General features: G+C 62.8%; 7 protein-coding genes across 7 annotated transcripts; 3 read left to right on the top strand and 4 right to left on the bottom strand.

The window, feature by feature from the left end:
- Window positions 1-1,724: 1,724 nt before the first annotated feature.
- On the top strand, window positions 1,725-4,864 carry PLICBS_000897 (fungal specific transcription factor; the record flags this gene model as incomplete). Its single annotated transcript, XM_018318051.2, has 4 exons — window positions 1,725-2,047; window positions 2,111-2,971; window positions 3,027-3,969; window positions 4,025-4,864. 4 exons carry the CDS (start codon window positions 1,725-1,727, stop codon window positions 4,862-4,864), a joined length of 2,967 nt encoding a protein of 988 aa, XP_018183576.1.
- Window positions 4,865-5,788: 924 nt separating this feature from the next.
- On the bottom strand, window positions 5,789-6,739 carry PLICBS_000898 (uncharacterized protein; the record flags this gene model as incomplete). Its single annotated transcript, XM_018318050.2, has 1 exon — window positions 5,789-6,739. One exon carries the CDS (start codon window positions 6,737-6,739, stop codon window positions 5,789-5,791), a length of 951 nt encoding a protein of 316 aa, XP_018183575.2.
- Window positions 6,740-7,927: 1,188 nt separating this feature from the next.
- Window positions 7,928-9,153, bottom strand: PLICBS_000899 (uncharacterized protein; the record flags this gene model as incomplete). The annotated part of the gene is made up of 2 exons (XM_018318049.2): window positions 7,928-8,745; window positions 8,823-9,153. 2 exons carry the CDS (start codon window positions 9,151-9,153, stop codon window positions 7,928-7,930), a joined length of 1,149 nt encoding a protein of 382 aa, XP_018183574.2.
- Window positions 9,154-10,526: 1,373 nt separating this feature from the next.
- On the bottom strand, window positions 10,527-12,171 carry PLICBS_000900 (uncharacterized protein; the record flags this gene model as incomplete). The annotated part of the gene is made up of 4 exons (XM_018318047.2): window positions 10,527-10,863; window positions 10,950-11,314; window positions 11,398-11,787; window positions 11,869-12,171. 4 exons carry the CDS (start codon window positions 12,169-12,171, stop codon window positions 10,527-10,529), a joined length of 1,395 nt encoding a protein of 464 aa, XP_018183572.2.
- Window positions 12,172-14,437: 2,266 nt separating this feature from the next.
- PLICBS_000901 (uncharacterized protein) lies at window positions 14,438-16,921 on the bottom strand (the record flags this gene model as incomplete). Its single annotated transcript, XM_018318046.2, has 1 exon — window positions 14,438-16,921. The coding sequence occupies one exon, from the start codon at window positions 16,919-16,921 to the stop codon at window positions 14,438-14,440; it is 2,484 nt and encodes an 827-aa protein (XP_018183571.2).
- A 6,586-nt stretch (window positions 16,922-23,507) lies between these two features.
- PLICBS_000902 (uncharacterized protein) lies at window positions 23,508-24,640 on the top strand (the record flags this gene model as incomplete). The annotated part of the gene is made up of 4 exons (XM_018318043.2): window positions 23,508-23,637; window positions 23,709-23,968; window positions 24,028-24,466; window positions 24,522-24,640. 4 exons carry the CDS (start codon window positions 23,508-23,510, stop codon window positions 24,638-24,640), a joined length of 948 nt encoding a protein of 315 aa, XP_018183568.2.
- Window positions 24,641-25,285: 645 nt separating this feature from the next.
- PLICBS_000903 (uncharacterized protein) lies at window positions 25,286-26,705 on the top strand (the record flags this gene model as incomplete). The annotated part of the gene is made up of 2 exons (XM_018318042.2): window positions 25,286-25,408; window positions 25,479-26,705. 2 exons carry the CDS (start codon window positions 25,286-25,288, stop codon window positions 26,703-26,705), a joined length of 1,350 nt encoding a protein of 449 aa, XP_018183567.2.
- Window positions 26,706-27,290: the final 585 nt, after the last annotated feature.

A 27,290-nucleotide genomic window follows, 5' to 3' on the forward strand; every position in this document is an offset into this window, starting at 1 on the left:
TGGCTGTCGACAAAAAAGGTTACGAGTACGCCGACTGTGTTCTCCGTGGCTGGGACGCGGTTGAGCGCTGCTGCCCGGGCGGACACTCGCTCGGCGACGACATCGCACGCACGCGAAGCAAGCTCAAATGCCCAACATCGACCAGTTGTTTGTTCCCCCGGCCGATGAAGCGTGGCCTGGCTTACGCGCCGCGTTGGGCCCTCACATGGGGACGTGACGGGTTGGCGTCGCGACGAGGGCGTACTGGCGGGCACACGACAGACACGGCACTGTTTGTTGGATGGACGACAGGTTGGAGTGGATGATGCTGTCGGCTCGTCGCTCTCGTTGAGCTGTCGCCCTGCGGGACCCCCTTGGCAGCACTCGCACATGGCAGCATTGCGGTTCGCACGAGGAGCAGCGTGACTGCCTGCGAGACTGGCAGCATCGCTGTTCACAGGACCGGCAACATTGCAGCCTACTGGACCGGCAGCATCGCAATTCGCACAACGGGCAGATTCACTGTCCGCACGACTGGCACCAGGCCCTCCTCCTCCTCCTCGTCCCTCCACGGCACACGCGCGCTCTCTCTGCTCGTCTCCTCGTATGGACATGGGAGACCCGGGCCCTTTTATTACTCGCAGACTTATTACCAATCGAGCCTCCACAACAGGTCTAGGAGAACATGGAAGGCCGCCAACTTTCGCCCTCCCTCGTGCCCGCGGCCTGTCGGTCCCCACCACAGGCCTGCCGCCAGCCTCCAGTGCCACTTGTGCCAGTGCCGGGCGCCGCGGGGACTGGGCCACTGGTGACAGGCGCCAGGCAGACGCAAAGATTAGACGGGCCCAGGAGATGCCCTTTGCGGAATGGCCTCTGGGGCTCGCTGGGCCTGGGTGGCTTGCTCCATGCGGGGGCGCACGAGGTGAGTGTGAGGTGGCGCCCGTGCCCCCGCCGCCGTCGTCGGGCTCCGTTGCGCTGCAGATTCCGTCGCTTTCACCAGTCGAGCGAAGCAGCGCAGAGCAGGGCCCCGTTGCGCTCCGATCCACGCAGACCTCCACGGCCGCATGCGCTAAAGAGCTAGTAGACCGAGCGAGTTCCAGCCAACGGAGGCATGCAGCCACGGACGGCCTCTGCCACTGCCACTGCGAGAGGGACCCTGCCTCGACTGTCTCCCCGACCGTTTATCGTCGTCCTTCATCGGCACGCCGTAGCCTCGCCGTCCCGCCCGTCTTCTTCGACCCCCCGGGCTCACGTTGCGTCGTTGATCGTCCGTCTCACGCTCCGTCGAAACTCTTCCCTGCTCGCCGCCCCATCTCATCTTCGCCTTCGCCTTTGCCACTGCAATCAACGCACACAACGCCACCCCGGTCGTCGCCCAGCTGAACGGCACCGCCTGCTTGCGCTGCGCTCCCGTCCCCCAGCCTGGCCAGCCGATCCACCGCCTGAAGAGCGCACCCTGAAAGGCAGCGTCGGTCGCTCGGATAATGGACCGTAGCACCCGGTATCCAACCTAGCAAGCCATCGCATCGTTCCAGCACAGCAACACTACGCGAGCAAAAGAAAACGGGTATGTGATCGCATGCAGCGCTCGCCGTCCTGCGCCTGCCGCATTAGCCCTGCAACCCCGCCGTCCTCGGAACCAGTCCGCTAACCATTCCTCAAGACTCGGCCGAACGATCAATCCGCGTCCGTCGCGATCCTACCGACACCGCGTGAGACAGATTGCCTTCGTGGGGCCTTGCAATATGCCCTCGCATGGTCCGCCGTCTCCCAATCCCCAACCCGGTACCAAGCGCCAGCGGCAGGAGTCCTACGACGGCAGCTCGCCTCAGAACGGGCAGCCCAGCCCGACGGAACAGCAGGGCGATGCCCTCGCCGGACTTGGCGGCGCCGGCGCCAGCAGCAAGGCCGGCCAGAGCAGCAACTTTCGCAACGTGAGCGCCTGCAACCGCTGCCGCCTCCGCAAGAACCGATGCGACCAGAAGCTGCCCAGCTGCGCCAGCTGCGCCAAGGCCGGCGTTGCCTGCGTCGGATACGACCCCATCACAAAGAAGGAGATTCCTCGAAGGTAGGCAGGACACGGCGCAGCGCCCATCGATATTCTGCGCCTCGACGCTGACCTGACTTGTAGCTACGTCTTCTACCTCGAAACACGGGTCGAGCAACTGGAGAAGCTGCTCAACGCCAACAACATCTCCTTCCCACCGGCCGAGAACCTGGAGCTGTGCTCCCGCCCCGGCGTCGATGCCTCGAGCACTCTGTCCGGCGGTGATAGCACATACTCTGGGCGCTCCGAGATCGGGGAGCGCGCCAAGTCGCACAGCCAAGTCCTCGAAACGCTGAAGGCGAAGAAGGCCGGTCAAAGTCCCGCGATGCTGAACATTGTCAGCCCCTCGAAGCCGAGATCACTCGCCTCTGCATCGGGCGTTTCGTTCGCCCGGGTCGTCTTCGCCGCCGTGCAATACTCGGTTTCGGATAGCAACACTGCGGGCGACCGCTCTGGAGGTCGAAGTCTCACCGGTAACGCGACCTCGATGCGCGATTCCTTCTTCGGCCTGCACGCGAAGCCGACTATTCAACCCGCGCCGTTCCCCGCCAAAGAGGTCGGCCTGAGGCTGGTCCATCTGTATTTTGAGCACGCCAACCCTCAAATTCCAATCCTTCACCGCGGCGAATTCATGAAGGTGTTCAACCATGCCTACGAGACGGGTGGCCAGGATCTGGCGCCGAGGGAGCTGTATCTGCTCAATATGGTGTTCGCCATCGGATGCGGAGTCATCGTCGGCGAGCCGGTCAAGACAGAAGCTTCGGACGGAGACAAGATGGCCATTGACGAAGGAAAAGGCCAGAGCCAGCCCGAAGAGTACCACGCGAGCGCCATCGTCCACCTCGAATCGTGTTTGAGCTTCAGCGCCGGAGGTCTCGAGGTGCTGCAGGCTGTGCTACTGCTCGCCAACTTTGCGCTACTACGTCCCGTGCCGCCTGGTCTTTGGTGAGCGCCAAACGGAATCTTTCTACGCAGTACGAGTTTGGCTAACGTATATCAGGTATATCACCGGAGTGGCTGTTCGCTTGGCCGTAGACTTGGGGCTGCACCACGAAGACGGCACCGACGTTGAAGGGATGCCGCCGGATCCGTCTTCCGAAATGGACACGACAGACGGCGACACGAGCGCACGCGGGAACGGCTCGCAGGAGCGCGGGCGGCGGCTATGGGTCCGCGACATGCGAAGGCGCCTGTGGTGGTGCACGTACTCGTTTGACCGGTTGGTGAGCACATGCGTGGGCCGGCCCTTTGGCATCAGCGACCAAGTCATCACGACCGAACTACCATCGCTTCTCGACGACGAATACATTACGCCGAGCGGGTTCCTGGAGCCCCCCGAGGATGACGATCGGCCGAGCTACAAGCACGTAGCGCACCACTACTTCCGCCTCCGCATGCTGCAGTCTGAGATATTGCAGGTGCTGCAGTACAACCAGGCACAGCTGGCGCGCGTGGGCGGCAATCAGGGCAAACAGTATCCCGAAATGCACACTCACCTGCCCTCCCCCTTCCTGGTGCAGTTCGACTCGTTCCGATCCTGGCGCATCGATATCGACAGGCGGCTGTACCAGTGGAAGGCAAATGCTCCGACCAGAAGCGAAACTGGCGTGGCATTCTCCACCGAGTTCCTCGAGCTCAACTACTGGCAGGCCATCATCATGCTCTACAGGCAGAGCTTGAGCGTTCCAGCCATGTTTGAGGGCGAATACAACACTTCCGACGAGGTCAACAGCCCAACGGCTTTTACGGCAGAGTTGCGTGAGGACGAAGATCGCATCTACCTCAAGGTCGCCGAGGCAGGTCAGAAGATTCTTCGAATCTACCGGCAGCTGCACCTCAGTGGGCTTGTGAGCTACACGTACCTGTCCACACACCACCTCTTCATGGCGGGAATTTCATATCTCTATGCCATATGGCATTCACCAGTTGTGCGGAGCCGATTGGTAAGTGTCAAAAGATCAAGACTTGCCAGGAGCGAAATGCTGACAGCGTTGGTAGTCTATGGATGAGGTCGACTTCACCGTTCTCGCGGCCAAGTCCGTGTTCACAGACATGATTGACAAGTGCCCGCCGGCCGAAACATGCCGCGACGCCTTTGACCGCACCGCCAAGGCGACGATCAAGATGGCCAGCTCGAGCGGAGGTTTTGGTCCCGCGTCGCAACAACCGCGGCGGCAGAGGCGCGAGACGGTGAACTGGGCCTCGGCGCCCGATGCTGCGACCCTCAAGCCTCCGTCCCGAAGGCCGAATCAGTCGGAACAAGCGCCGTTCCAGTTCGACCTGTCCATATCCGACAACCTGTCGTCGCCTAGCCTGTCGGCAACGGGTGAGATGCACACGCCGCCCTTGGGCAAGTCCAAGACGTTTGAAACGGACACGTTCATATCCGGGTCTCGCTCTCAGAGTGGCCCGAGCCCCGGTAACAGGACCATCAGCCACGACGGGGGCTCCTCCATCGATCCGTCTCTTGTTCCTTCGCCGCCCGTCTCACGGCGAACCGGGAATCAACACGGGGGCTCGGGCGGTACCTTTATGGGACAGCAGTTCGGCATGCAGGGCTCCATGGACTACCCTGACGCGCAGACCATGGAATTCCTTCAGAACCTAGGGGCGACACCCAACGGCGACATGAACAACATGGAGCAGGCGCAGCTGGATCTCGGCTTCGGCATCAACTGGGAGGGGATGCACAACGACTACGGCGAAGGGCAGCAGATCAACCCCTTTGACACGTTCTTCTTCGGCGGGCAGCAGACCGGAGGCGGCGGAGGCGGCGGCGGTGGAAACGGAGGGGGCGCTGCTGGAAGTGGTGGCAACAATGGCAATGGGGCTGCGTAGAGCCACATATGAGCTGCGTTGCGTGGGTTTGACGCCGCCTGTAGCTGCAGTCTTGTTTGCTGGAGTGAGCTGCCTGGCCGCGCGTTCTTGTCGACAATTTGGCCGTGGGGAATACCCTGGGAGGATGACGGATGCAACGGAGCACGGTGAAGCGGAGTGGATGCTTGTTTCTTCTTTATACGGGGTGGTGGTTTTCTGTCATTTGTGTGGGTACGGGTTTTCTCTGGGACGGGGGATATAAAACAAAACACGACGTGGTGCATGCCTATGGCTAGAGCAGAGGTCAAGGGGCACGCTGGGGCTGAAAGCACCGGAATAGTGTACATGTATGGCTGTATATTTTACGAGAACCTATAGGAGTTGCTCGACTGATGTGGTGCTACATCCCCAGCCATGCCGTCAAGGGCAGACAAATACCCTTGTTTCATTAAGCTATACATGAGGGTCCGTCTCTCTTTTCGTCGTGTATCGTGACATGTCGTGTCGTGTCTGTGTCTGCGCCTGCTTCCTGTTTCCCGGCACTCAGCGGCTCCCTAATTTACCGCCCCTTGCCAAGTACTCACTCCCAGCCAGGCTGATATCAGGACTCCGCCGCCAGTCATAAAGAGGATCTCGAGAACGGATTGTGTGGTCCAACGTCGAGCATTCCAGTGTCGTTCCGACACGTGTGCGGTGGGGTGGTAGAGGCGGGATGGGCTATTGATAGTAGTAGAAGAGACAAAACGTGTGAGCGATGCCGCTGGAATGCTCGCGCCCTATTAGATCCCCGCCTCGACCACGTTGGGGGCCCGAGATGATAGTCATGTGCCGGACCACAGATCCCGCCTGCCGGGTCCTTTCAATAGCACTACACGCTTTGCCCCCAAGTTTGTTGAAGCTTGGTTGAGATCTTGTCTGGATTTGTTTGTTCCGTTATGGCCACGGTCACCGCTCGCGGCTGTACTCGCGGCTGCTGCTATACCGGCGGCTGCTCTCCCGGCGCACGTGCCGCACGCCGGGCGGAGGCGGCGGCCCGTGGTCATCGTCGTGGTCGTCGACGTCGACGTCGCGGTAGCGGTACGCGCTGCCCGCGCGGCTGCGGCGACGGCTCTCCCTGCGGCGCGACGGCGGCGGCGGGCTGTGCTCTTCTATGACCACCACCTCGTCGTCCTCGTCGTCTGTGTGCGTGGGAACGACGCGCGGGGGCGGCGGCCCCCTTGCGCCTGCGGGACCAGGAGGAGGGGGAGGGCCGGGACCGGGCCTGGCGTCGACGACGATGGGCGCGCGCGGCACGCTCCCGCCTCCCCCGCCGGTGACGACGCGCTCGCGGGTGCGCACCTCGAACATCTCCGTGGCGCGGCCGCGGCGCTCCCGCCGGTGCGAGTGCCGATGGTGCTTATGCTCCCCCGCAGCGGCGGAGCGCGCATTGGAGCGGAAGCTCAGGACGCTGCGCGCGCCGACCCCGCCGGCCATGCCGGACACTTCAATCTCCTCATCGGCAGAGCCACGGCCGAGGACGACGGGGCCGAAGCCGAGGGCTGAGTAGAGCAGGAAGAGGAGGAGGAGGAAGCCGGCGACTGAGCCGAGGACGATGCCGACGACGACGCCGGGGGAGGGGGAGCTGTCGAGGGAGCCGTAGGTGGAGGGGATGACGACGTAGGTGGGCGAGGGGGTGCTCTGGCGGGGGGCGAGGAGGGTATCGTGGGCGGGAGGGATCGGGGGGGTGTCGTCGTCTGCGCGGGTGGTCTGTGATGTCGTCGCGGTGGGTGGTGGTAATGTGAATGGCGATGATGCGTCTTGTTGTCGTTCTCGTCGCGGGTGTTGCTGTGGGGGGAGAGAGTGTCCGAGGACGGGGAGGTGCGGGTTGAGCAGGCCGTCGACCATCAGCGCCGGCATGGCGGGCGACGACAAAAGACGCCGCAGCGCCAGACCGGTTTATGAACCAACAAATCGGGAACCGAGCTCTGCAGTCGCAGTCGCGCGGATCGTGCAATTCGCGGGGGTCGCTCGGGGGTGCGCTGCAATGCCAGAGGGGTAGAGAGGTCTTGTAGTCTTGTAGTCACTCGTCCGGCCCGGAGTTGAAACCTCCTCTTTCGATGACTTTGCGGCTGAGGGCGGCGACGGGCGACGGGCGGGCGGGCGCGTATCAGCAGCCCTTCACGGTCGGACAACCGGGTCGGTGGGTTGGCAATGGTGTGTGTGTCTTCGCGTGGACTACGGCGGGCGTTTTGCGATGGAAAATCTGCAAGGGGGGTATCGCGGCACCAGGAGGAGGAGGAGGAGGAGGAGGAGAAGGAGGGAGGGAGGGGGGGGACAAAGAAGAGGTGGACGGTGATGACGCCTAGTGGTGTGACGCGGCGTGCGGCTTGTTGTTTTTCTTGTTGGTTTCAGCACTCACTGGGAACTGTTTGCTTGCTGCTGGAGGTTGGCCCGGCTAGGTGGAGGGAGGGGCGGGCGGGCGGTGGTGGTGGTGGTGGAGGAGGTGCCTGTGGCGTGGGGAGTCGTCCGTCGCGGGTGGTGGGCGGCGGGAGGTGGAGGCTGGCTGTGGTGGACGGGACGGGAGGGACGGCATGGCAGCCAGTGAGCAAACAATGGGGCGCAGGGGCGCTAGGCTAGCGATGAGAGACAGACAGACAGACAGACAGACAGACAGCTGCTGGACGGGCGGGCGGGCAGGGCAGCCTCCACTTCCATTGTGGTGGCGGCCATGTCTGCGGCTGCGGGGCAACCAGCTCAAGCTGCCTGAGCTTCCTTGCCTCACTGCTTTCACCAACAACAGCCAAACCGTCCCAACACCGATATAAACACTAAGCAAAATCGAAACTACTCAAGAAGAAACTCCTCTTCCATCGCAATCAGTATCTCCTCAGCCAAATTGATGTTTTCAAATTCGTATTTCATTCCTTGTTTCTATTCCAAAGGAGGGTATATAGCAGCAACAACCGCATCGCATTAATCCAACCAGTCCCAAGTCATTTACGTCAATCTCAATCATTAAAAGCGCATCCGCGGCATGTGTTGCCGTCCTCATCGTCGTCGGACCAAAGCGCAGGACCAAATTCCTTTCATCTCATCCCTCACCCCTCACAGCAGCACCGCGGCCACGCCGACGCTGGCGCCAAAGGCCATGAACAGCGTGGTGAAGAGGTCCACCTGCGACCACAGCGCGCTGGCGGCAGACGAGCCGCCTCCGCCGTTGTTCCCGCTGCCGCCGCCGCTGGCCGTCGTGGTGGTGGCCGCCGAGCTGGCCGAGCTGGCCGTCGCGTCGCCGCCGCCGCCGCTGTCGGAGCTCGCGTCCGTGGGGCTCGGCCCGGCGTCGGTCGTGTCGTCGGCCGCCTTGGACGCGTGCGACGTGACGCCCGTGAGCGAGGCGAGCGACGTGGCGGCCGCGGGGGTCGGCAGGGACAGCGTCTGGGAGACGGAGCTAAAGTAGGACGAGGCGGCGCCGCGGTCCGTGGTGCGCACGCTGAGCGTCGTGTACGTGGTGCGGCGCGTCGACGTCACGACCGAGGCCTCGATCTGGTAGCTGTAGGTCCAGTAGTAATAGTAGTAGTAGTAGGTGATGGTCCAGTAGTAGTACTGCGAGTACGTCGTCGTGTAGGTGCGCGTCGTCGTGCTCGTCGTCGCGTACGTCGTCTTGCCGTCGCGCACCACGGCCGTGCACCGCGAGTTGGTGCAGCACACGGGCCGGCTGCCCAGCGAGGGCACCCGGTAGCAGCGGTTGCCCGGCTCGCAGTAGCTCTCGTCGCTGCAGCAGTCGCCGCCGATGGGCGAGCAGTGCGAGCGTCCGCAGCAGAGCTTGTTGCCCTCGCAGGGCCCCGTGGGACAGCACCGCGTGTTGGGCGGCAGGCAGTAGCCGTACGAGCAGCAGCGGTCCGACTGCGGGCAGCACCGTCCGAAGCCTGTCACGTACTCGCTGGTCAGGTCTCATTCTCTCACTCTCCCTCACGTCTCATCGTCACCAGGCGCGGACACTCACTGGAGCAGTAGCCGTAGCCCGTGTTGCAGTACTGGCGGCGGTTCAGCAGCACGTCGAGGACCGTCCGCGCCGTCAGCTCCTGCGTCGCATCGCGCGCGCGCACGTCGCCGCCCTCGCCGCCGGCCGACTCATTGTGCGAGTTGGGCGCAAACTTGGACTCGAGCGACAGCTTGCCGACCACGTCCTCGACCTTTTCGTACGTGCCGGTCCGGCCCTCGAGCTTCTCGTCAAAGTTGACGATGAGGGGCGAGAGCTTGGGCGCAGGCTCCGCCGACACGACGGCGACGAGCGCCGCCGGGGCGAGCAGGGCCAGGTAAGAAGACGGCCGCATCCTTTCCGGCTTGTGATTGGGGAGGCTGGTCTGGTCCTTGCTTGCTTGCTTGCTGGATGGCTGGCCACGCTCACTCAAGGATCTGAGGTCAGAAGCTTGTCTTTGCTTGCAGCTCGCTGCGAGTCGAGGCACCGACGAGGCTGGTGAGCGGCGGCGAGGCAGACCGACGCCTTCTTATGCATCAGCGCAGGGCACACGCCCCCTCATGGCCTGGCCGCCCGCCCGCCTCTCTCTCGAGAGAGAGACGCCAATTGCCGGGAAGCATTATGCCTCATCCGCTCTCGGCAAGGCAAGGCAAGGGCCGCCGCCGCCGTCCATCAAATTCAGCCTACGGGCTTGCTTGCTTGCTTGGGGCCGCGGGCCTTGTCCCCTCCCTCCTCAACGCACGGAGCCCAAAGAGCCTCACCCGACGAGGCGGGTGGAAGCCATTCCCAAAACCGCACAAGCGCGGCAGACAAGCTCCTTCAGCTGCCAAGGGCCCCTAGCCGCGTGCGGGAAGGGCACGACACGGCTGCCGGGGCCTCGGGGCAGATGTCGACGTAGGTGGTCAGACAGGCTGGCAGGACTGGCAAGGCTCGTTTTTCGCGTGCAAGGGCGGGCGTTGAGCTGGTCGACGGGGCACGAACGTCCTGGACGGTGAAGGTGGGAAAGTGGGTTGTTGTTCGGCCTGGCGTTTGCCCGCGCTTACCCCTCGGCCCCGAAAAATAAACGTTGTGGGGACGGGTTTTCGTAGCGGCAGGCAGGCAAGGCAGTCGCGTGTAAGTCGCAGTTGCCTTGCCAGGTGGTTAAGGTTGGGCGACTGCCGGGGAATCGGGATCGACCTCGCTCGTCAGAGCCACAACGGCGGCTCCTCCCTTCCTTCCTCCCCCGCGCATCCCTCCTGTCACGATAACTGGAGTCCATTCACAGAGTCACGCCGTTGCAAGTCTCATCAACCCGTAGCAACAGACACTCACTGGCTGTTGCGCCTCGCGATACCCCTCTCACTTGTCGCCGCCAACCGCCCTCTCAATTTCCACCACTGTCTTGGGTCCTCTTGGTTCTCTTGGAACCTTCTTGGCCCGGGGCTTGGCTGGGCCTGTCAAACCCGGAGTGGCGGGATAACGAAACGGGCAACCTCCTCGGAGATGGGCACGCGCTTAGCTACAGGGGACAGACAGGCCCGTTGTGACAATGCTCTTTGGTCTGGTCATTTCTGCCTTGCTGCTCTCGTAGCGACAGTGTGTGTGTGTGTGTGTGTGTGCTTCGTACAGTATGTAGGTCGTCATGCGGATCCCTCTTCCCCCGTCGTGTGTATCCCGTCTACTCTTGTGCTCGTGCTTCTCTCAAGCCGTCAAGACATTTACCCCGTACTCTGGGGCCCGAAGCATCCATCAGACCGCCCCGTCGCAGTACTCGATCCGCGTCTCGTCCGTCCTCGCCGACACGCCCCAGCGGTAAAACACCTGCACCCGCATGCCGCCGTACCCGCACGCCTGGAAGCCCGTCACGGCGTACAGCTCGCCCGTCGCGTCGCTCGTCATGTACAGCCGCCGCCCGCCCTCGCCGAGCGCCAGGCCCACCGGCCGGAAGCAGCTGCCGGGGCACTCGGCGTTGTCCGCGTTCCACATGATGCGCTCCTCGGCGTCCTGGCTGTCCTTGGGCCGCGCCGGGAAGCCCTTGCTGTACGACACGCGGCTGAGCCGGTACCCGTTGGGCGGCTGGCGGTTCCTGGTGAGGGGGCGCGAGCACACACGATCAGCATCATATCATCCCACGCGCCGGCATCGTCGAGGGTGTCGAGGGTAATAACTCACCAGCTCCCGTGCATGGCAATGTACGCCGCCGAGCCGTCGTCCTGAAACTCAATGTCCAGCGGCGCCAGGTGCGACCCAAACGTCACGTACGGCGACACCGTCTCCTTCTGGCAAAAGTCGTCGGTGTAGTTGCTCGGCATCTGGTCGCCCACCATCTGCTTGCCGGTCACGGCGCCGCCCGGGTAGTCCTTGACGTTGGAGCTGTCGTAGATGGCCACGCAAGCCGGGTAGCCGTAGTTCTTGCCGTACACGTCGCTGCTCGTGTCGTTGGGCAGCCCGTGGAAGTTGAGCTCCTCGCCCGGGTTGGAGTTGTGGATGTCGTCTCCGCCGCGCTTCATGTTGTCGATGGAGTTTTCGACCGACCACTGTGGACGGGAGAGGTCAGCTTCACAGATCGGAAAACACGCATCGCACATTCTCCCCCAAGTGCCCGAGATCGTTGTCATACAATGTACCCCGTCGTGGGGTCCTCGGCCACGCCGACGCTGTTCCTAAGCCCCCAGCCCAGCACCTTGCCGCTCGCGTACTCGACCGCCGCGTTGCCCTCGAGCAGCTTGTCCACCTCGAAGATGCGCAGCTGGCTCCGCGCCGAGCCAATGTTGGTCGTGTCGGTGTCGATGTTGCCGTCGGACCCGCGCGACACGACGAGCAGGTTCGGGTTGTGCTTGGGGATGAGCAGCGTGCGCGTCGCGTGCCCGCCCTGGTCCATGCCCGTGATGACCTTTTTGCCCGTGCCGGCCGTGCCCTTGGCCGCGTCGTACGAGTAGGCGTAGACGTCCGTCGACGAGGACGCGAACAGCGTCTTGCCGTCGCCCGACAGGGCGATGCCGTGGTTGAGCTGCGAGCCGAGTCAGCGAGTTCTGGTCTTCAACACGGCAATGACTGTTGGCAGAAGCATATCGCAACAATTGATGCTTACCGTAGACTCGTCAATGAGCTGCGCGCTCTCCTTGACGCACACGTCGACGCCCGCCCCGTCATCCAGCACCACCCTCCGCACGCCCTTGCCGCCCTGCTCCACGACCAGCAGGTTGCCCTGCGCGTCCGTCACGACGCCGCGCGGGCGCGCCAGGTCGTTGAGCAGCACCTTGTACGCGACGCCCGGCGCCGTCACGGGGCTCGACGTGGGCTTCTTGTCGTCGCACTGCGAGGCGGCGGCGGCGGGGCCCCCCGCCAGCAGGAGGAGCGCCGTGGCGGCGACGACGCGCAGTAGAGGCGCCATTGCCCACTACCTACTTATATCGATCGATCGCCTTTGTGCAAGTGGACGAGCGTTGTGTGCCCCCCTAGCGGGCGCTCTGTGAGCAGCACGGCTGTGCTGGAGAGAACGTCGGTAGAGCAGTCGAGAAGGAGTAGTAGCAGTAGAAGCAACACTGTACGTATTTGTCGAGGTTCTGTGTGTGCGGGGGGATAGAGAGTCTCGGTCGCCGACCGGCTGAGGAATGGGAAATGTTGCGAGGGGCGCTGGGCACTGGGCGCTGGCGCTGGCGGCGGCTGATGACGATGACGACGACTTACACGGATATAAGTGCTGCACCACCACCAATGCGAGACGGAGAGAGCGGGAGGACTGGAGAGGGCGTGGAGGGGGAAGACGGAGGCGCAGGGCCGTCCGTCGTACAAATAAGTACTCACTCACTCCTCGGTTCCGATGGCTCCTGCCGTGGGACGGAGAATGAGAGACACGGGTGAAGGATAGCGCGCTTGACGAATCTCTTCTGTCTTCTTCCCCTTTTTATCTCCGATGCCCGCAGGTCAAGGGCTCGGAGGACCTACCCAAGGCGGTTTCAAGACTTTCTTGGCCCGCATCGCGAGGGTGTTGTATTATGTACTGGGTATGCGTAAGGTTCTTGCGCGTGCGTGCTTCCGCAGAATGCAACCCCCAAGAGCCGATCGTGCCCCCCGCGCCGCCACGACCCTTGCTTGCTTGCTTGCTTGCTTGCATTCCGCACGAGGGACCTTCCCCCCTCCTCCTCCCCAAAACGTGTGTGTCGTCACCATATCTGGTTCGCGCGCGCTGGGGCTGGGCAAAGCCCTCTCGGTCAGTCATTTTCCATTCTCATCCCCCCCCCCGCGCCATCACATCCCATCCCGCAATTCCCATTGCCATCCCACATCGGCCCCCGAACACCTCCACTACCGAGTCCATCCACCCTCCCACCCATGGAATCATGGGTAGGTACATACCGTATGCATCCACACGTCCGTCCGTCGCGTCCACCCAAGCTCCCCCAATCGTCCACGCACCCGCGCGCGCATCGCATCACATTGCCGGCAAAGGCAACCCCCATCTCCCATCTCTCTACCTTTTCTATCCCGCTCTCCTCCTTTCCTCCCTTCCCCCCACCTAAATACTCCTCCCCCCTGCCTTTGCGCTTTCCAGTCTGTGGAAGGTGACGTCGGGAGTTTGGTTTTAGCCAGCTCGCATAATCGTGCTCCTCGTTGCTCCTCGTCTCCCCTCCCTGCACATACTTCCCCCGAACCGTTTTCAAGTCCCGCGACCACACAGGGTTTCAACTCGCAGCATCTTGTGCCCCCGGATGCTGCGCAACGTCCTGGGCACTCTCTACGGACCCACGCCAAGCAACGGCGGTGTCATCGTCCCGCTATCATTATCGTCGTCGACAACGGTCAGCTCCATCGCAGCGTTGACAACGCCGCCGCCCGGGCCATCCGGCGCCGGTGCCCCCCTCCCCGCCCCGGAAACCCGCCCCCTCTCCCTCCCCTCTCCGCCGAGGCCAGTGCCCACATCCCCCCGATCCTGATTGCCCGATGTGGAAGGCGCGCCGTGACCAGCGCGAGGCCCGCCGCAATAAGCTTGTTTGACGCTTGGTTGACCCAAGCTTTTCCACTGCCGCGCCGTTACATTTACCGCATCTCCTTCGCACTTCAACCGCAGGAATCCTTTCTTCCCCCCGCAGAGACGTTTCATCCCATGCACATGCTCGTGCTAGTACTACGAATGGGGGGTTAGAGAAGAATCCCACCGCCGTCGCAACAGGGAAGCTTCTCCTCACACCGAGCAAACAAGGGCCATCCGCGTGCAACCAGCATCAGCGTTCACATAGAATCAGTTCTCACATAGGAATCCGCCCAAGCACGCGACGGGTATAGTACAATACAAGTCAAACAGCTGTCCGCGGCGCAGCTCGCTCCCAAATCATCCCAACAGGGCGCCGTATCCCGTCTATACATCCATTTTCTTTCAGGTCAGATCAACCGTCTCATTATGAACCTCGTCTCATGTCCGCAACAAGCACAGCAACCCATAAAATCAGGTTTCGCTCAGCTCAAATCTATAGCTCCGCCGATCCCCCGCAAGCACCGCAGTCAGCGCTTGAACTGCCGTCAGAAAGAAGTTGCCAAAACGACGCCAAAATCAGAAACCCGCTGAAGAAACGTCGTTGTGCAACTACATCCGCACACCTTTTATTCACCAGCCCTCGGCGGGGCAAAAGCCAACAAAGGAAAAGCAAGCTGCACATGGCTCAGGTCCTCACCTGGACCTTTTGTGGAATGGGCGGGAGCGCCCGTGTAGGGGGTGGTGCCGGCGGAGGGCCGCCCGCTAGCTGTGGTAAACTTCGCCTCCGGTTGAACGCCGAAGACTTGGCTTTCGAACTGTTTGCCATGCTCTCGTCATCCGCCTGAGGGGGCACTGGCGGTAGAGGCCCTCGTGGGGGCGGAGCTTGAGGCGGTTCGGCCATCAAGGACTGGTGGTACTCGTATGATCGGTCCGACATGATCGAGTTCAAGCTCGTGCGCTTTGCCGCGCGAGATGGTTCCACTGATCGACTTCGTGTTCCGCCGACGTCTAGGAAAGAAGAGCGGTACTTCCTGGCGTCGTCCTCCGTTGTGACCTGGGGCGGCGACAGAGGCCGCGCAAACGATTCGTGATATCTCGATAAGGGCAGCACCTTTGACGTTCTTGGAACGCTGGCATCATCCGTTCGCCTGACGCCGACCTCTGAGATCCGCCGATGGCTCTCTGCCGCATAGCCTCGTCTCTCTTCACCCATGTCGTGGACGATGCTGGATCGTCGTCGCGGCACGGATTCCAGGTACGGGCCTTCTTTGCCCCGTGACATGGATCTCAAGCGCTGCTGGCTCGATCTCTTGACAGGCGACGTCACTTGATTGGGGCGCTGGCTCGTTGTTGGCCTCTCCGGGGGAGCCTCTCGTGGCGAGGGCTGATCCATGACCATCGACAGCGGCCGCGACTCACGCAACGCCGTGGGTGGTCTGGCGCGGGCAGATCGAAAATGCGTCAGCCCGGGTGTCTCACGCGGCGAATCATCTGCTTCTGTCAGGTAGGTCCTAGCATAAGAGAAGCGGCGGTTGGAGGAATGAGGAACGCTGAAGTTTGGCGTTGGTCGCGCCCCAACAGGCGAGGTCAGTCCATCACCGCAGGATACTGGGGCGTTGCTGCCGGGTGGGCACCTGATACTGCCGTGGAGCACAAGGTTCGGGGCGACGAAGGGGTTCGCGACTTGCATCGACTGTCGGCGAATGGAAATGTCGGATGCGTTCGGCCTCAGCCTCGCCACAGCCTCGCATTGGTCAATGGGATGCATCGGGCGGTCCTCGGCGTGCGATTGGAAGCTGTCACGGATCGGTGACGGTTCAGGGGAGGAACCGGCCGAGGTGACAATGGTCCGCTGTCCAGACGAGATGTACGAAAGCCGTTGAGAACTTTCGCGCAGGCTGTCGAGCTGTCTCTCGTCTTGCGAGACGGTGCTGTTGGTGGTGGAGACATCGTCGATAGACTGATCTCGGCCCATGTCAGGGTTTGTGAGGCGCGGAGAAGTCTCACCGCCACGGGTAAGTCGGTCCGCGTCGTGAACTGCCCGGCTTAATCGATTCGAGCCGAAACGAGAAAGATCCCTCACAACCAGAGTGCGTTGGCTCGGCTGCTCCCTGAGGTGCTGCGTCGCCTCCGTCGTCTTGGGCTTGCCGGTTTCTGACAGGTTCTTCTTGCCGCCCAGTTTCTCAATTTCGCCGCGCAGTGTCGAAATCCAGGCCTCCATGACATCGGCGCCTTCGAAAACCATGAGCAGATTGGACGTGCTGCGCTTGTCTACCCGGAACGGCAGCTTCGAGAAGAGAGATCGGGAGTCGGGAGTCGGCGTGCCATCAGCCTGAGCAGTCGACGAAACGTGGACGACCCAATGCCGGCCGGGGATGGCGTCGGTAGCGAAAGCCGCTGACGACGGGCCCAGGCGAAGGACCTTCTCCGGCAGTCGGTCGAAGTGGCCGTCGCCTGCGTACTGTAAAAGGTAGCCCGATGTGACGAGTATGTATATTTTTGTTGTCCACTCCAGATTCTCAGCCGACACGGAGGCATTGCGGCGAGGTTTCTTCTTGTCCTTGTCGGCCTCTTGGGTGTCCTGCTCTGCGTCCTGAACGGGAGCCGTCGGATCCTGTGGCGAGCTGACGCCGGCCTTCTTTTCGCTGAACCGCAAGATCGCATCAGCCGACAGGCTGGTGGCGGGCAGGGTGACGTGACGTACGGCCTGCGGGAAGGCCTTGAATAGAGGGGGCATCGACCAGTGAGCGGGCGCGTCTCGGGGCTGCTTGGGAGTCCTGGGGCGTATCCTGCGTTTCCTGGCGCTCACGGCGTCGTCGTGGACGCTCAGGTCCTCTTGAGGCGTCTCGGGTGTGGCTGGTAGCTGCTGCCACGACGGCGCCGATAAGAGGGCGCCTTCGGACTTGTGAGCACGGGGCCAATGGCTCAAGCCGGCAAGCGACATTCGCGCCGCGGGAGTCCTCGGCCCATGAATGGTATGGGGAAGCGAATCGTTTTCCTTGGGCATCTTGGAGCGACCAAAGATGCCCCTAAGCCCGAGCCTCGACTCCCTGCGACTCGTCTTTGCATTTCGGGCGAAGAGCTGGCTCTCTTCCTCGATGGCAAGCTGGTCGAACCGAGCCGAGAAGGTCTGGCTGATCGGCGAGTCGAGCATGTCGTCGTCGGCCATGGCGTGTGTTCTGGTGGTAATCATGGCGAGGTCGTGTTAGTGATGCTGGCTGCGGCGGCGGCGGCGGTGGGACGAGCGGACGACGAGGCCAGCGGGGCCATGCGCTGCGTCGTCAGGGTAGCACCCGATGATGTTATGAACGACGGGGACCCGAGACAAGAGCACTAATAACGGGAGGAGGGAGAGACAAGACCGGCGTCGCGCCAATGGTACGGCGAGGGGACGTCCCGAGGGCGGAGGAGGGCCGGCAGCGAGAGGAATGCGGGAGCAACTGGGGCTGGAGTCGGGACCACCAAGGGTCGGGTCGAGCTGGAGCGCCGGACGACGTCGCCGCCAACGCTCGTCTTCTCTCCAACCTACTGGCCGGCGGTGACGTCGAGCGGTGAAGCCCGCGGATGCAAGCCAAGGCGGGTTTGCTGTTGGACGTAGCAATGGTCCCAATGCGTGGGGGAGGGAGAGGTCTCTCCGGGCGAGTCTCGTGTCGTCGGATGGCGCCTGCCGCCTTTATTTGTTCCCGCTGTTGCAGTTCCTGTTGTTGTTTGAGGTCCGTTGCTCGCAGCGCCAGAGGCAGGAGCAGGGAGGGGGTGACTCGCAGAAGGGGCGACGGGGACTGGGCGACGGAAGGAAGAGTCCAGTCAGTGACTCCAGTCCCTCGCTCGGCCGGATGAACAGGCGGACGGACAGCGAGACAAGACGTCACCGCGGTAGAGCGGGCAAGCAAGCTCTAAGCAAGGCGACGCAAGGCACGGCAAAGCAAAAGGCAAGGCAAGGAAGGTAACAAGGCGAGGCGAGGCGAGGCAGCGTCCTTCGTAGGCAAGGGAATCAAGGAGGGACCAAAGGAGACGGGGGGGATGAGAAATGAGTGGCAGAGGAATCGTGAAACCTCGGGCATATGTAATTTGGGAGTGTGTCAGTGTTGCAGAAGAGCGCGAGGATGGAGACACCAGCAGCCAGACACACAGACTCGCAGACAGGCACCGGGCCGGCACACAGAAAGACGACTGACACCCACGCGACGACCGACCACGGCCGCTGCCCGTACCTGACAGATGGATGGATGGATGGATCGGGGGAGGGGGGGCCGCGCGCGCGAGGGGACCAACGGCATTGACTCTGGCGGACACACACCCCGTCGCCCACCTGATCGGTAGTGTTTCCCACTGAGCCCGAGGTCCCATGCTGTTGCTCGCGCGCCCAGTCGTCATCCATCATCCATCGTCCCCTTGGCTTGTCTGCGACCTCTACGCCTCCCGCGCCTCCCCCGCCCGTGCCAAAACCCATCTTTTGTCGTGCCACTGCGCTGCTACCGGCGGCGCGGTCCTAGTTCCTGTGCCTATCCCGGCTCGCGGGCGGGCGTGCGTGCGAGCGTGCGTTGAGTTGAGTTGCGGCTTCGCTTGCCCGCCGCCGCCGCGGGCGTTGCGTCGCATTGTACCTTGTCTTCCCCGATTCGATTCGATCCCCCCATCCCACTCCCCTCCCTGCCGCCCTTCCTCCCGTGAGGTGGCCCAGTGGGAGGTGGAGCAGTTCCAGGCTGACTTTGGCGCCACGCGCATGCAGGTACGGGGCCCGACAGGGGGGGACCCCCCCCCCCCCCCCCCCCCCATTGCTCAGCCCGCCGGTCAGGGACTCGAGCCCTGGAAGGCCCTGTGACGCCAGTGCCCAGTGGGCACATGGCGCTTGTACCTGGCGCGGTGGACCCTCGGTGCTGGAGCCTTGGGCCGGGCGGTGCCTGGCACCTCATCCTGGACGGCGGGCGCCCACAGGGCAGGCAGCCCAAGGTCTCTCCAACCTATGGAGCGCAGCAGTGGAGGGCCGTTCCCCCCCAAGCTTTCCGTCGTTCCCGTCCTGTCGGTCATCAAATCCTTGTTTCAGCGGAGGGGGACCCGCGCCCGTGGACTTGATATCGTCCACCTCGCCCACATCGGTGACATGCCAGTTCCCCCCAGGTCCCATCCAATGCTCGGGCCTCTGAGGGAGAAAGAAGGAAAACGAGAAAGGAAGAAAAAAAACTTTGGAGCAGAGCACCACCCCCTGTGACAGTTGGGAAACGGACATGATCCAGGGCCAGGGGTTCCCACACGCGTCGTGGGGTTGGTGTGTGTGACTCTGTGTGCGAATTTGCAAGTTCTTCTCAACGCCGCATGCATGGGGTGAAGACAAGGGGGTGTCCCGCTCCTCGCCTGCACGGTGGCTGCGAACGGGCGCACATGTGGTCAGTGACGGGCAGCATGGACGGGGGTCTACAGACAACCGTTCGCTCAAGACGGGAGCTCCGTGGGCTGCTTTTGCAAGTCTCCCTGTCGTGTTGGCGACACCCGGCGTGCTGCTGCTGCACAGCCAAGACGCGGTGGAATCAGCACCAGCCCGACGGTTACCCGACGGCAATGAGGGCCTGCCTGTGAGAGTGCTAGGGCCGCCCGTCGTATGGCCCCGTTGCAATACTAGAACCTTGACACTGGAAACCTCCCTGTAGCTGATCCGGTTTTAGCGTTTCGCTGGAGAAACACAGCCCGTCGGAGAATCCCGTCCTGCGCCGAGCAGCCGGCCTTGTACGTGTACGAGTACGTTCTTCATAACTTGCGAAGTTCCGTATGGACGACTCGTTCACAATGACGGCGACCGGAAGCGCACACGCAGACGATGCGCCGTCAGCAGCGCCGAGAAATGGTCGCGCGATGAGTCGCATCAGGCGCACGCGCAGCCGGGCATCATGTGATTTCCCCCTGCAACCCGTCAGCCTCTCGCGTCAACGGCCTCGTCCCTTTTCGCAACCATCCCGTGAAACAGACAGAGACAGGCGTTGGGCTCAAGGCCACGCTTGCTTGTGCATTATCGGGACCCCTCCTGCCATGCTTCTTGCTGCATGGAACGAAAACCAGAAGGAGGAAAACGGAAAAGAAAAAGGAACGCCGCACACAATGCCGTTATGCACACAACAAAGAGCGGCGCCAGCGCCTTTGTCATGTCGGCATCATTATCAACTGGCAGGGGGAATATCATAATAATGACACGCCCCCGAGCGGCGCATCACGAAATTGACTCTCGCGTCGAGGCGCAACGCGCCGCAACTGCACCACCACCACCGTCGCCCACTGACACCCAGCCGCGAGCGCCTGCTCGCTTCCCGGGCGTCTTCGAGCTGCACGAGCGCGCGGGCGCGCATGCGTGCAGACAAACAAACTGGTCAGTAGCTGCAGCTCAAGCGTCGCTCGGCCCTCGAGTGTGGTGCTGCCGCCGCCGGCCGCGTCTCACACGGACGCGCTCCGCCGCCGCCCCCTTCGACTCATCAACTGCTGCTTGCCCTGCTATTACTCGTACTCCATAGCTGCTGCGTAATAAGCTTGCGAGGCTCCTCACGTCGGGCAGCGAAAAAAGTAGCAATCAATCTCGACGCTTTCTTTTTCTGGTCGACAAGTCACAGCCGGTCCCTCCCGCCAACCGAGTTGTCGGCACTCTGGCTTGCTGCCGGATCCACGGTCCCTTGTCCCCCGAGCGCCCCTCGCTCCGTTAGTGCTCCGTAGCTTCACCGTGGGAATTGGTCAACGTTCATGGATGGATCCCTGAGCAGGCCCAGCAGGCGTCGGCCCACAGCATCCCTGCCCCGAGGGCTGAGGAAAGGAAAAGACAGGTCCCTGTTGGCATTGAGCCGTTCAACAGGGTCGGCCGTGGACCACAAACTCAACATCGTTGTGCGAGCCAGGCCGATGAGGCGTTGCCGGTCGCGTCATCTTGGTTGAGCCCACGCCGGTTCATTGAGATGGACCGTGTACGTGTGATAGCCTCGCAACCTTGTGAGAGGGGCGATAAAAGCCGGACTCCTGAAATGCGCTTCCCCGCTTCGCCAAGCGCTCCCCATCATATTGGGCGTCCAACGTCTCCGTTGTCGTCGTACTTGTATTAGTAGTACGGTGCATCCGCGCCCCTCCGGGATCTGTCACTTTTTTTGGCGGCAGTCAGTCCGGTCGGATGCCTGAACGCCAGACCATTCATTGCCTTGCCGAACCCACTGTGATCAGACCTGAACTTTTGCCTGTGCATTGCGACGCTTCCCGGCCCGCGAAGGGGGGCATGTTGATTGTCATGTCTCAAAGCGGAAAACGGTCCCTGCCCATCGCCAGCCGCACGATCCCACGTTGCGCAATGGCCTCACAGCTGTTGGGCCTGAGCGAGACAAGATGAGACGGGCTGGCCACGAGAACGACCGACAGGCGCCCCCTCGTTCGCAACGAAGCGCGGGCACGTGGCCTGGGTTCGTCTGGTCCCAAGGCGTTGCCTCTCATGGATGCCGTGGCAGTCATGTTGCGAGAAGCTGTGGGCGGCTTGCACCTGGGTGTATGGAGTACGGAGTGCATCCGCATAACTTGCGCCAGTCAGACTGCCCACGGCATGTGCATGTGCAAGGAAGAGTACAGTACGGAGCACGGAGGACTGTCTTCCTGGAGTATGAGTACGTTTTGACGCAGAATCGACTGCCTGGGCAGGGGTCGCCCGTCACTTCCGAGTCCCGAGCTTGTCCGCGACTACCACGGGTACATTTACGGCTTCCCGGCTCGTACGAGTACATACCCGTAGAGGCCAGGGCGTGACATCTACTCGTATGCCTGTGATGTGTCGGCAGCGGGTGAGTAAACTAGGGCCGGGGCAGGGTTCGCAGGGTTTCCGCCCGAAGCCGCAACAGAGGGCAAGGCCAGTCTCGTCCTCTTCCGACGTGCCTGCAGTAGCGTCGAGGTATTCGCCTCGTATCGTCGGCTCGGCAGACACAGGGCATCAGGGACGGGGGGAGTCGTTGGCCTGCAGCGACGTCGACAGCACGGCGGCATGGGGCCGCATGAGGCTCCGTCCGTCGGCTCCCAAAATTCGACAACTGGGCGCATCCCACCGGCATGGCTGCATGTTGGAAGACTGACTCGGGCCCCTAGGCAGGCGGCGAAGAATCGAGAAGACGACGCCTCATGCTCCGAGGTCGCCGACGACCAGCCACGGCGCCCGGAACAGAGAAAAATGTTTCCGGGCCGCGGGAAACAGCTCGTGCTTGCCCTGGTCGACGAGGTGAAACTTGTGGATACGGTGTTGGACGGGCTTCCCGTTGAGCGTTTCTCGATGGGGTTAGAGATGCGGGCACGACGTTTCAACCGCTGCCGCTGCCGTCGGTCCTCCACAGATGCATCGCTCCCGGTGCGAAGAGCATGCCATGGGAACAATGCCGTGCAACAGGAGCTCGCACATCCATGTGGCCTGAATGGCGTCTGTGCGACGCCTGACACGAGGGCCTGGTGCGCTGAAGCTCTGACACGGGCGGCGGCAACGGTGTGGCTGACGACCCGTGGGCCGGAGCTAGGCTGCGCGTGCCAGAGGCAGCTCGGAACCCGCGAGGCGGCAACCGACGAGCGTTCGACTTGCAAAGGGCTGGAAGGACTTGAACGCATGGATGGGCCGGGACGTATAGCATCGAGATGGCCGGCAAGGGCGCAGTCTGTGGTGATCATGTTTGCCACGAGCAGGACGTTCTCGTCCCGGAAAACTGGAGCTCGATACTGCGACCTCGAAGCTCGGGCGGGGACGGGACACGATGTTCGGGCGGGTGGTGGCAGCTGGCGTAGGTGGACTTGTGGATATGGTAGGACGGGACTCCCCACGAGCTCAACTCGACAAGGCAGGCGGGAGTCGAAAAGCGAGGTGCTCATCGTGTCGTCAGAATGTCGCGACTTTGGCTCGTCGCCAGTTGCCGGCTGTTGCTCGGGTACCTACGTATCTGTAGGTACCTACTGGCACGGGGCAGCGGCGGCACGCAGTGGACGGTGCGGCGTCGGTCCTGCCTAGAACGCCCGCGTGCTGCCTGGCCGCCTCCGCTGGCAAATGCTGGACGTCAGGTGCGATGGTGAGTGGCCCCACCATCAGATGCTTTCTCCAGGCCATGACTTCAGTGTTGGGCTTGGCGGGGGGCTCAGCGGCCTCTCCCAGCGTGCCGACAGTGGAGGAGCCTCTATGGAATCTGGGAATGGAGCCTTCGGGCTGACTGAACCGCCAGCGGGCGCCGCCTGGACCTCCATCGACTGACGGGCCCCGTGACCCCCAACAGGTGCCCTGCAGCCAGAGACGGCGCCTCGCTCAATCGTCATCGCCGCTGCGAGCCGTGATCATCCCTAGCTCATGTTCTATCAACACTTTCATCGCGACATGGCCCAGGCCCCTTTAAGCACCTGTCTATCGCCCCATCTCGACGACCGTTGAATCCTCATCCCCGCGCCCAACGACTTTCCCCGAGCTCACTCGCCGTCCTCACTGTCCACCTGTATCGGAGCCTCTGACGTACCTACCCACCCCGCCGCACCGGGCCGCCCCAGGCCCTGCCTGACCTTGGAGTCTCTTGAGGTGGTCTTGTCCAGCCTGATCCATATACCTCGTGCCCCTCCATACGCAAGTCCTCCTCCACAAGTCCAGCTCGACACAGACGCAGCCGCAGCACGTGGATCTCGCGTCTCAAACATCCTTTACCCGCATTCTCGTCACCGCCAAAAGACGCCGCGTCTGGCCATTCCTCCTCGACCCAGCACCAGCGGAAGCGTTGCCTCGCCCGACAGATAAAATGTCTACAAACGGCGACGCAGCCTCGTTGCCCCGCGCCGAGTCTCCCACGGGCTCCCCGCGCTCTGCGTCCGTCTCCCTGCAGGCCGCCGCCACCGTCAATGCTGGCCTGCGACGCGAGCCCTCTAGACGTACGTGCGCCGCCGGTCCCTGTTTCCCTGTTTGCCACGTCTGCGTTGCAGCCCCGCTGACCAGCCAGCAGAGTCATCTCAAAGCTCCTTGACTCGAAACGCCCCCTCTCCACGCGGCGGACGACGACGCTCGGCTGTCCTCATGAACTTGCAACTCAACGACCCGTCCATACCGGGACCCGGCGAGATGGCGCAGGAGCATTCTGGCAGCCAACGCTTGAGTCCTCAGCCGCTGTCAGGCTCCCCTCTCACGGCCGACCCCCACCACCACCGGGCGCCGAGCCTGGGCGAGCTCCATCAGGAGCTGGAGGCTGAGCAGGAAGCGCATGTGGTGTGTAGCAGCGACCCCAGCCCTCGCATAGTTGATGGACCTTGGCTGACGATGAACAGAACCGCCTCCTGCAGATGATCCGGCAACAGCAGCTCGAGTTGCAACGCCTCCAGGCAGGACGACCTTCCCAGGGGCAAGACACTGCCGCCGAAGACGCCGCATCCGAGACGCGAGCAAGACCCATCCCCGGAGCCTCGATGCAGTCAACATCACAGACGACACTCCCGGGGAGCCAGACCGTGGGATCCGTGGGCTCCTACCCCCGTTCACCTGGCTTTCCGCACCCTCGGAGCTCTTTCGACATGGCGCGAGCGGACCTTCACCGGCGATCTAGAACACCTAGCCGGGGCCCGTCGCCGAGGATCAGGGCAACCTCCATCAGCGCCGAGAGCGGAGACTGGGTGCTCGGCGGCCGCGACGAGAGCGCCTTTTACCAAGCGGAAACTCAGATGCTTATTCGGGAGAATCAAATGCTGAAGCATCGGATCCGTGACCTCGGTGAGACCTCCAGCTTTGGCGCGGCTGACTTGGCCATGGACTAACTGGCGAATAGAGAAGCAGTTATCTGAGATGTCGGGCCCTACAGCGTCAACGGAACCGCCCATCCCGTCGCATCTCATTCGCTCTTCGCTCACGGCAGACGAAAGCGAGGCGGAGGCCACAGCCAAGTAGTTGGTGCTTACGAAAAGCCCAGTATGCGATAGGTGATTCTCTTACGTTGTCGAAACATATTTGCGTCGGAGTTGTGGGATAAAGGACAGTAGTGACGACTCGCCGCCCGGACGCCATGGCGAGACGGCGACGGATCATTAGGCATTTAATGAAACGGACAAACCTTTATGTGTATATGTTGTAGATGTGGTCGCCGTTGGGGCGACGCTCTGGGTTGTGATAAGACGCCAGCCACGCTGCATGGCAAGACACTGACGGCCACTGCGTCGAGCGGACGAGCCGACCGCTGTTTGAATTCGGAGGCATTCCACGCCCAGGCGGACGCTCTTCCAGGCTATGTGATCCCTATGCAAACGGTGCCGCCGGAACTCGTTGGCGGCAACTGTAGAATCGCTTCCCGGGCCGGTGTTGCACCGGTTCGGCAGATGTAGGGCCGAGACACGGCGTGGGCGCGGCATGTCATTGGTGCGGGGGCCGGCACTTGGCCGTGCAGCCGCCGGGCGCCAGCTGTCGCAGCTTCGGCCGAAGCCGGACCTGCAAGCTGCACAACCTCGAGCGGGCACTCGATGTTGTCTGGTCCTCTTGTCACAAAGCTTGGGCCCCAGCAATTGCTTTTGGGCTCGTCCAGTGTCAGCTCGCAACGTCATGATGCTTGCCCGAAGGACCGTCACTGCGCTCCCCCTGCGGACGGGCCCTGCGTGCTCGCGGAGCTCCCAGAGGCTTCAGTTCAGCTCGACGACGGCAGCGAGGGCTGACTTTACACACGTGGTGAGCTTCCGCGCCTATCTCTCTCCCCCATCCCTTGTAATTCTGGCAATGGCTGACTGAAAGCACCCAGGTCATCGGCGGCGGCGTCGTCGGGCTCGCCATCGCGCGACAGCTCGCCCTCCGCAACGGCGCGGCGGCCTCATCGTCGTCGTCCACCTCGACGACGCTGCTGCTGGAGCGGCACGGCGGCGTAGGCACGGAGACGAGCTCGCGCAACAGCGAAGTCATCCACGCGGGCATCTACTACGGGGCCTCGAGCCTCAAGGCGCGGCTGTGCGTGCGCGGCAAGCAGCTGCTGTACGGGTTCTGCGCGGCGCACGGCGTCGGCCACCGCCGCACGGGCAAGTGGATCGTCGCGCAGACGCGCGCGCAGCGCGAGGCCCTGGAGCGCATCGAGCGCCTCTGCAGCGGGGAGCTGGGCGTGCCGGTGCGCTGGGTGGGCGACGGGGAGGTGCGTCGCGCGGGGGAGGGCGTGCGTGCCGAGGAGGGGGCGCTGGAGAGCCCGACCACGGGGATTGTCGATGCGCACGGGCTGATGGTTGCGCTGCAGGGGCTGTTTGAAGATGCGGGCGGCGTGGTGGCGCTCAACTCGCCCGTCACGGCGATCACGCCGCTGGGCGGTGGCGGTGGTGGTGGTGGTGGTGGTGATGGCGATGCGTCCTCGTCGTCGTCGCCGTCGCCAAAGGGCAGCGCCGGGTGGGAGCTCGCCGTGCGGGACGCCGCCACGGGGGAGACCTCGACCATCACGGCCGAGACCATCATCAACGCCGCGGGCCTCGGCGCCGCGGACGTGCACAACATGATCGTGCCCCCCGAGCGACGCACGCGCCTGCACTACGCCAAGGGCAACTACTTCTCGTACGCGGCGCCGCTCCCCCGCGTCTCGCGCCTCATCTACCCCGCCCCGGAGCCCGGCGCCGGCGGCCTGGGCACGCACCTGACGCTCGACCTGGGGGGCCGCATGCGCTTCGGCCCAGACGTCGAGTGGGTCGAGTCGCCCGAAGACCTGGCCGTCAACGGCGCGCGCATGGCCGACGCCGTCGCCGAGATCCAAAAGTACCTGCCGGGGGTGGACGCGTCGTGCCTGGCCCCCGACTATGCGGGCATCCGGCCGAAGCTGAGCCCTGGCGGCGCCGTCGGCACGGGCAAGGGGTTCAACGACTTCATCATACGCATGGAGGACGGCTACGCCGGGTGGGTGAACCTGCTTGGCATCGAGAGCCCCGGGCTGACGAGCAGCCTGGCCATCGGCGAGGAGGTCGAGAGGCTGCTGTACGGGAGCGTCACGCCGTCATGAGCGGCACACCAGCGTTTGTGTCCGTGTTTTAGAGTGTCCACCAAATCATCACGATATACGAAGTACATATACCTGCACATAGAAGCTAGATACTTCCCATCACGAAGAACTGAACAAAGAACAGCGCGTGTTATTTTCTGCCCATGGGCGTTCGTGGTCGCGGCCTCGTCCAAAGCAGGGCCGCGAGCAAGTATCGGGATATCATACAGCAGCAGCAGAAAGCGGGCGAGTCCCGACGACAAAAGAAGCGTGGAGAGCCATCCCGCAACGAAGAGTACGTCCAGAACAAGAAGCAGCAAAGACGCACATGCAACACGCGCAGAGGTACACACAAACACACAAGAACAGTGTAGCGAATGAATGCCGTATGCCCGCCCCCAGGGTATACTATGCAAGATAACAATAGCGCAGCACCCGCAGCCGTACCTGGCCGGGGTTGGTCACCTCCTCCAACCAGCCCTTTCCTTACTCGTATCATTAGCTCGTCGGCCCGCCGTCCGTCGTAAAGAAGCCGCGCAATAAAAGGGGGTGCCAGCAACGCAAGATGATTTTTGTCGTTTCGGTTGCAACAAAAGTTCGAGGCCA

This window comes from Purpureocillium lilacinum (genome assembly GCF_023168085.1).
Source record: "Purpureocillium lilacinum CBS 284.36 DNA, scaffold_1, whole genome shotgun sequence".
Taxonomy (NCBI): Eukaryota; Fungi; Ascomycota; class Sordariomycetes; order Hypocreales; family Ophiocordycipitaceae; genus Purpureocillium; species Purpureocillium lilacinum.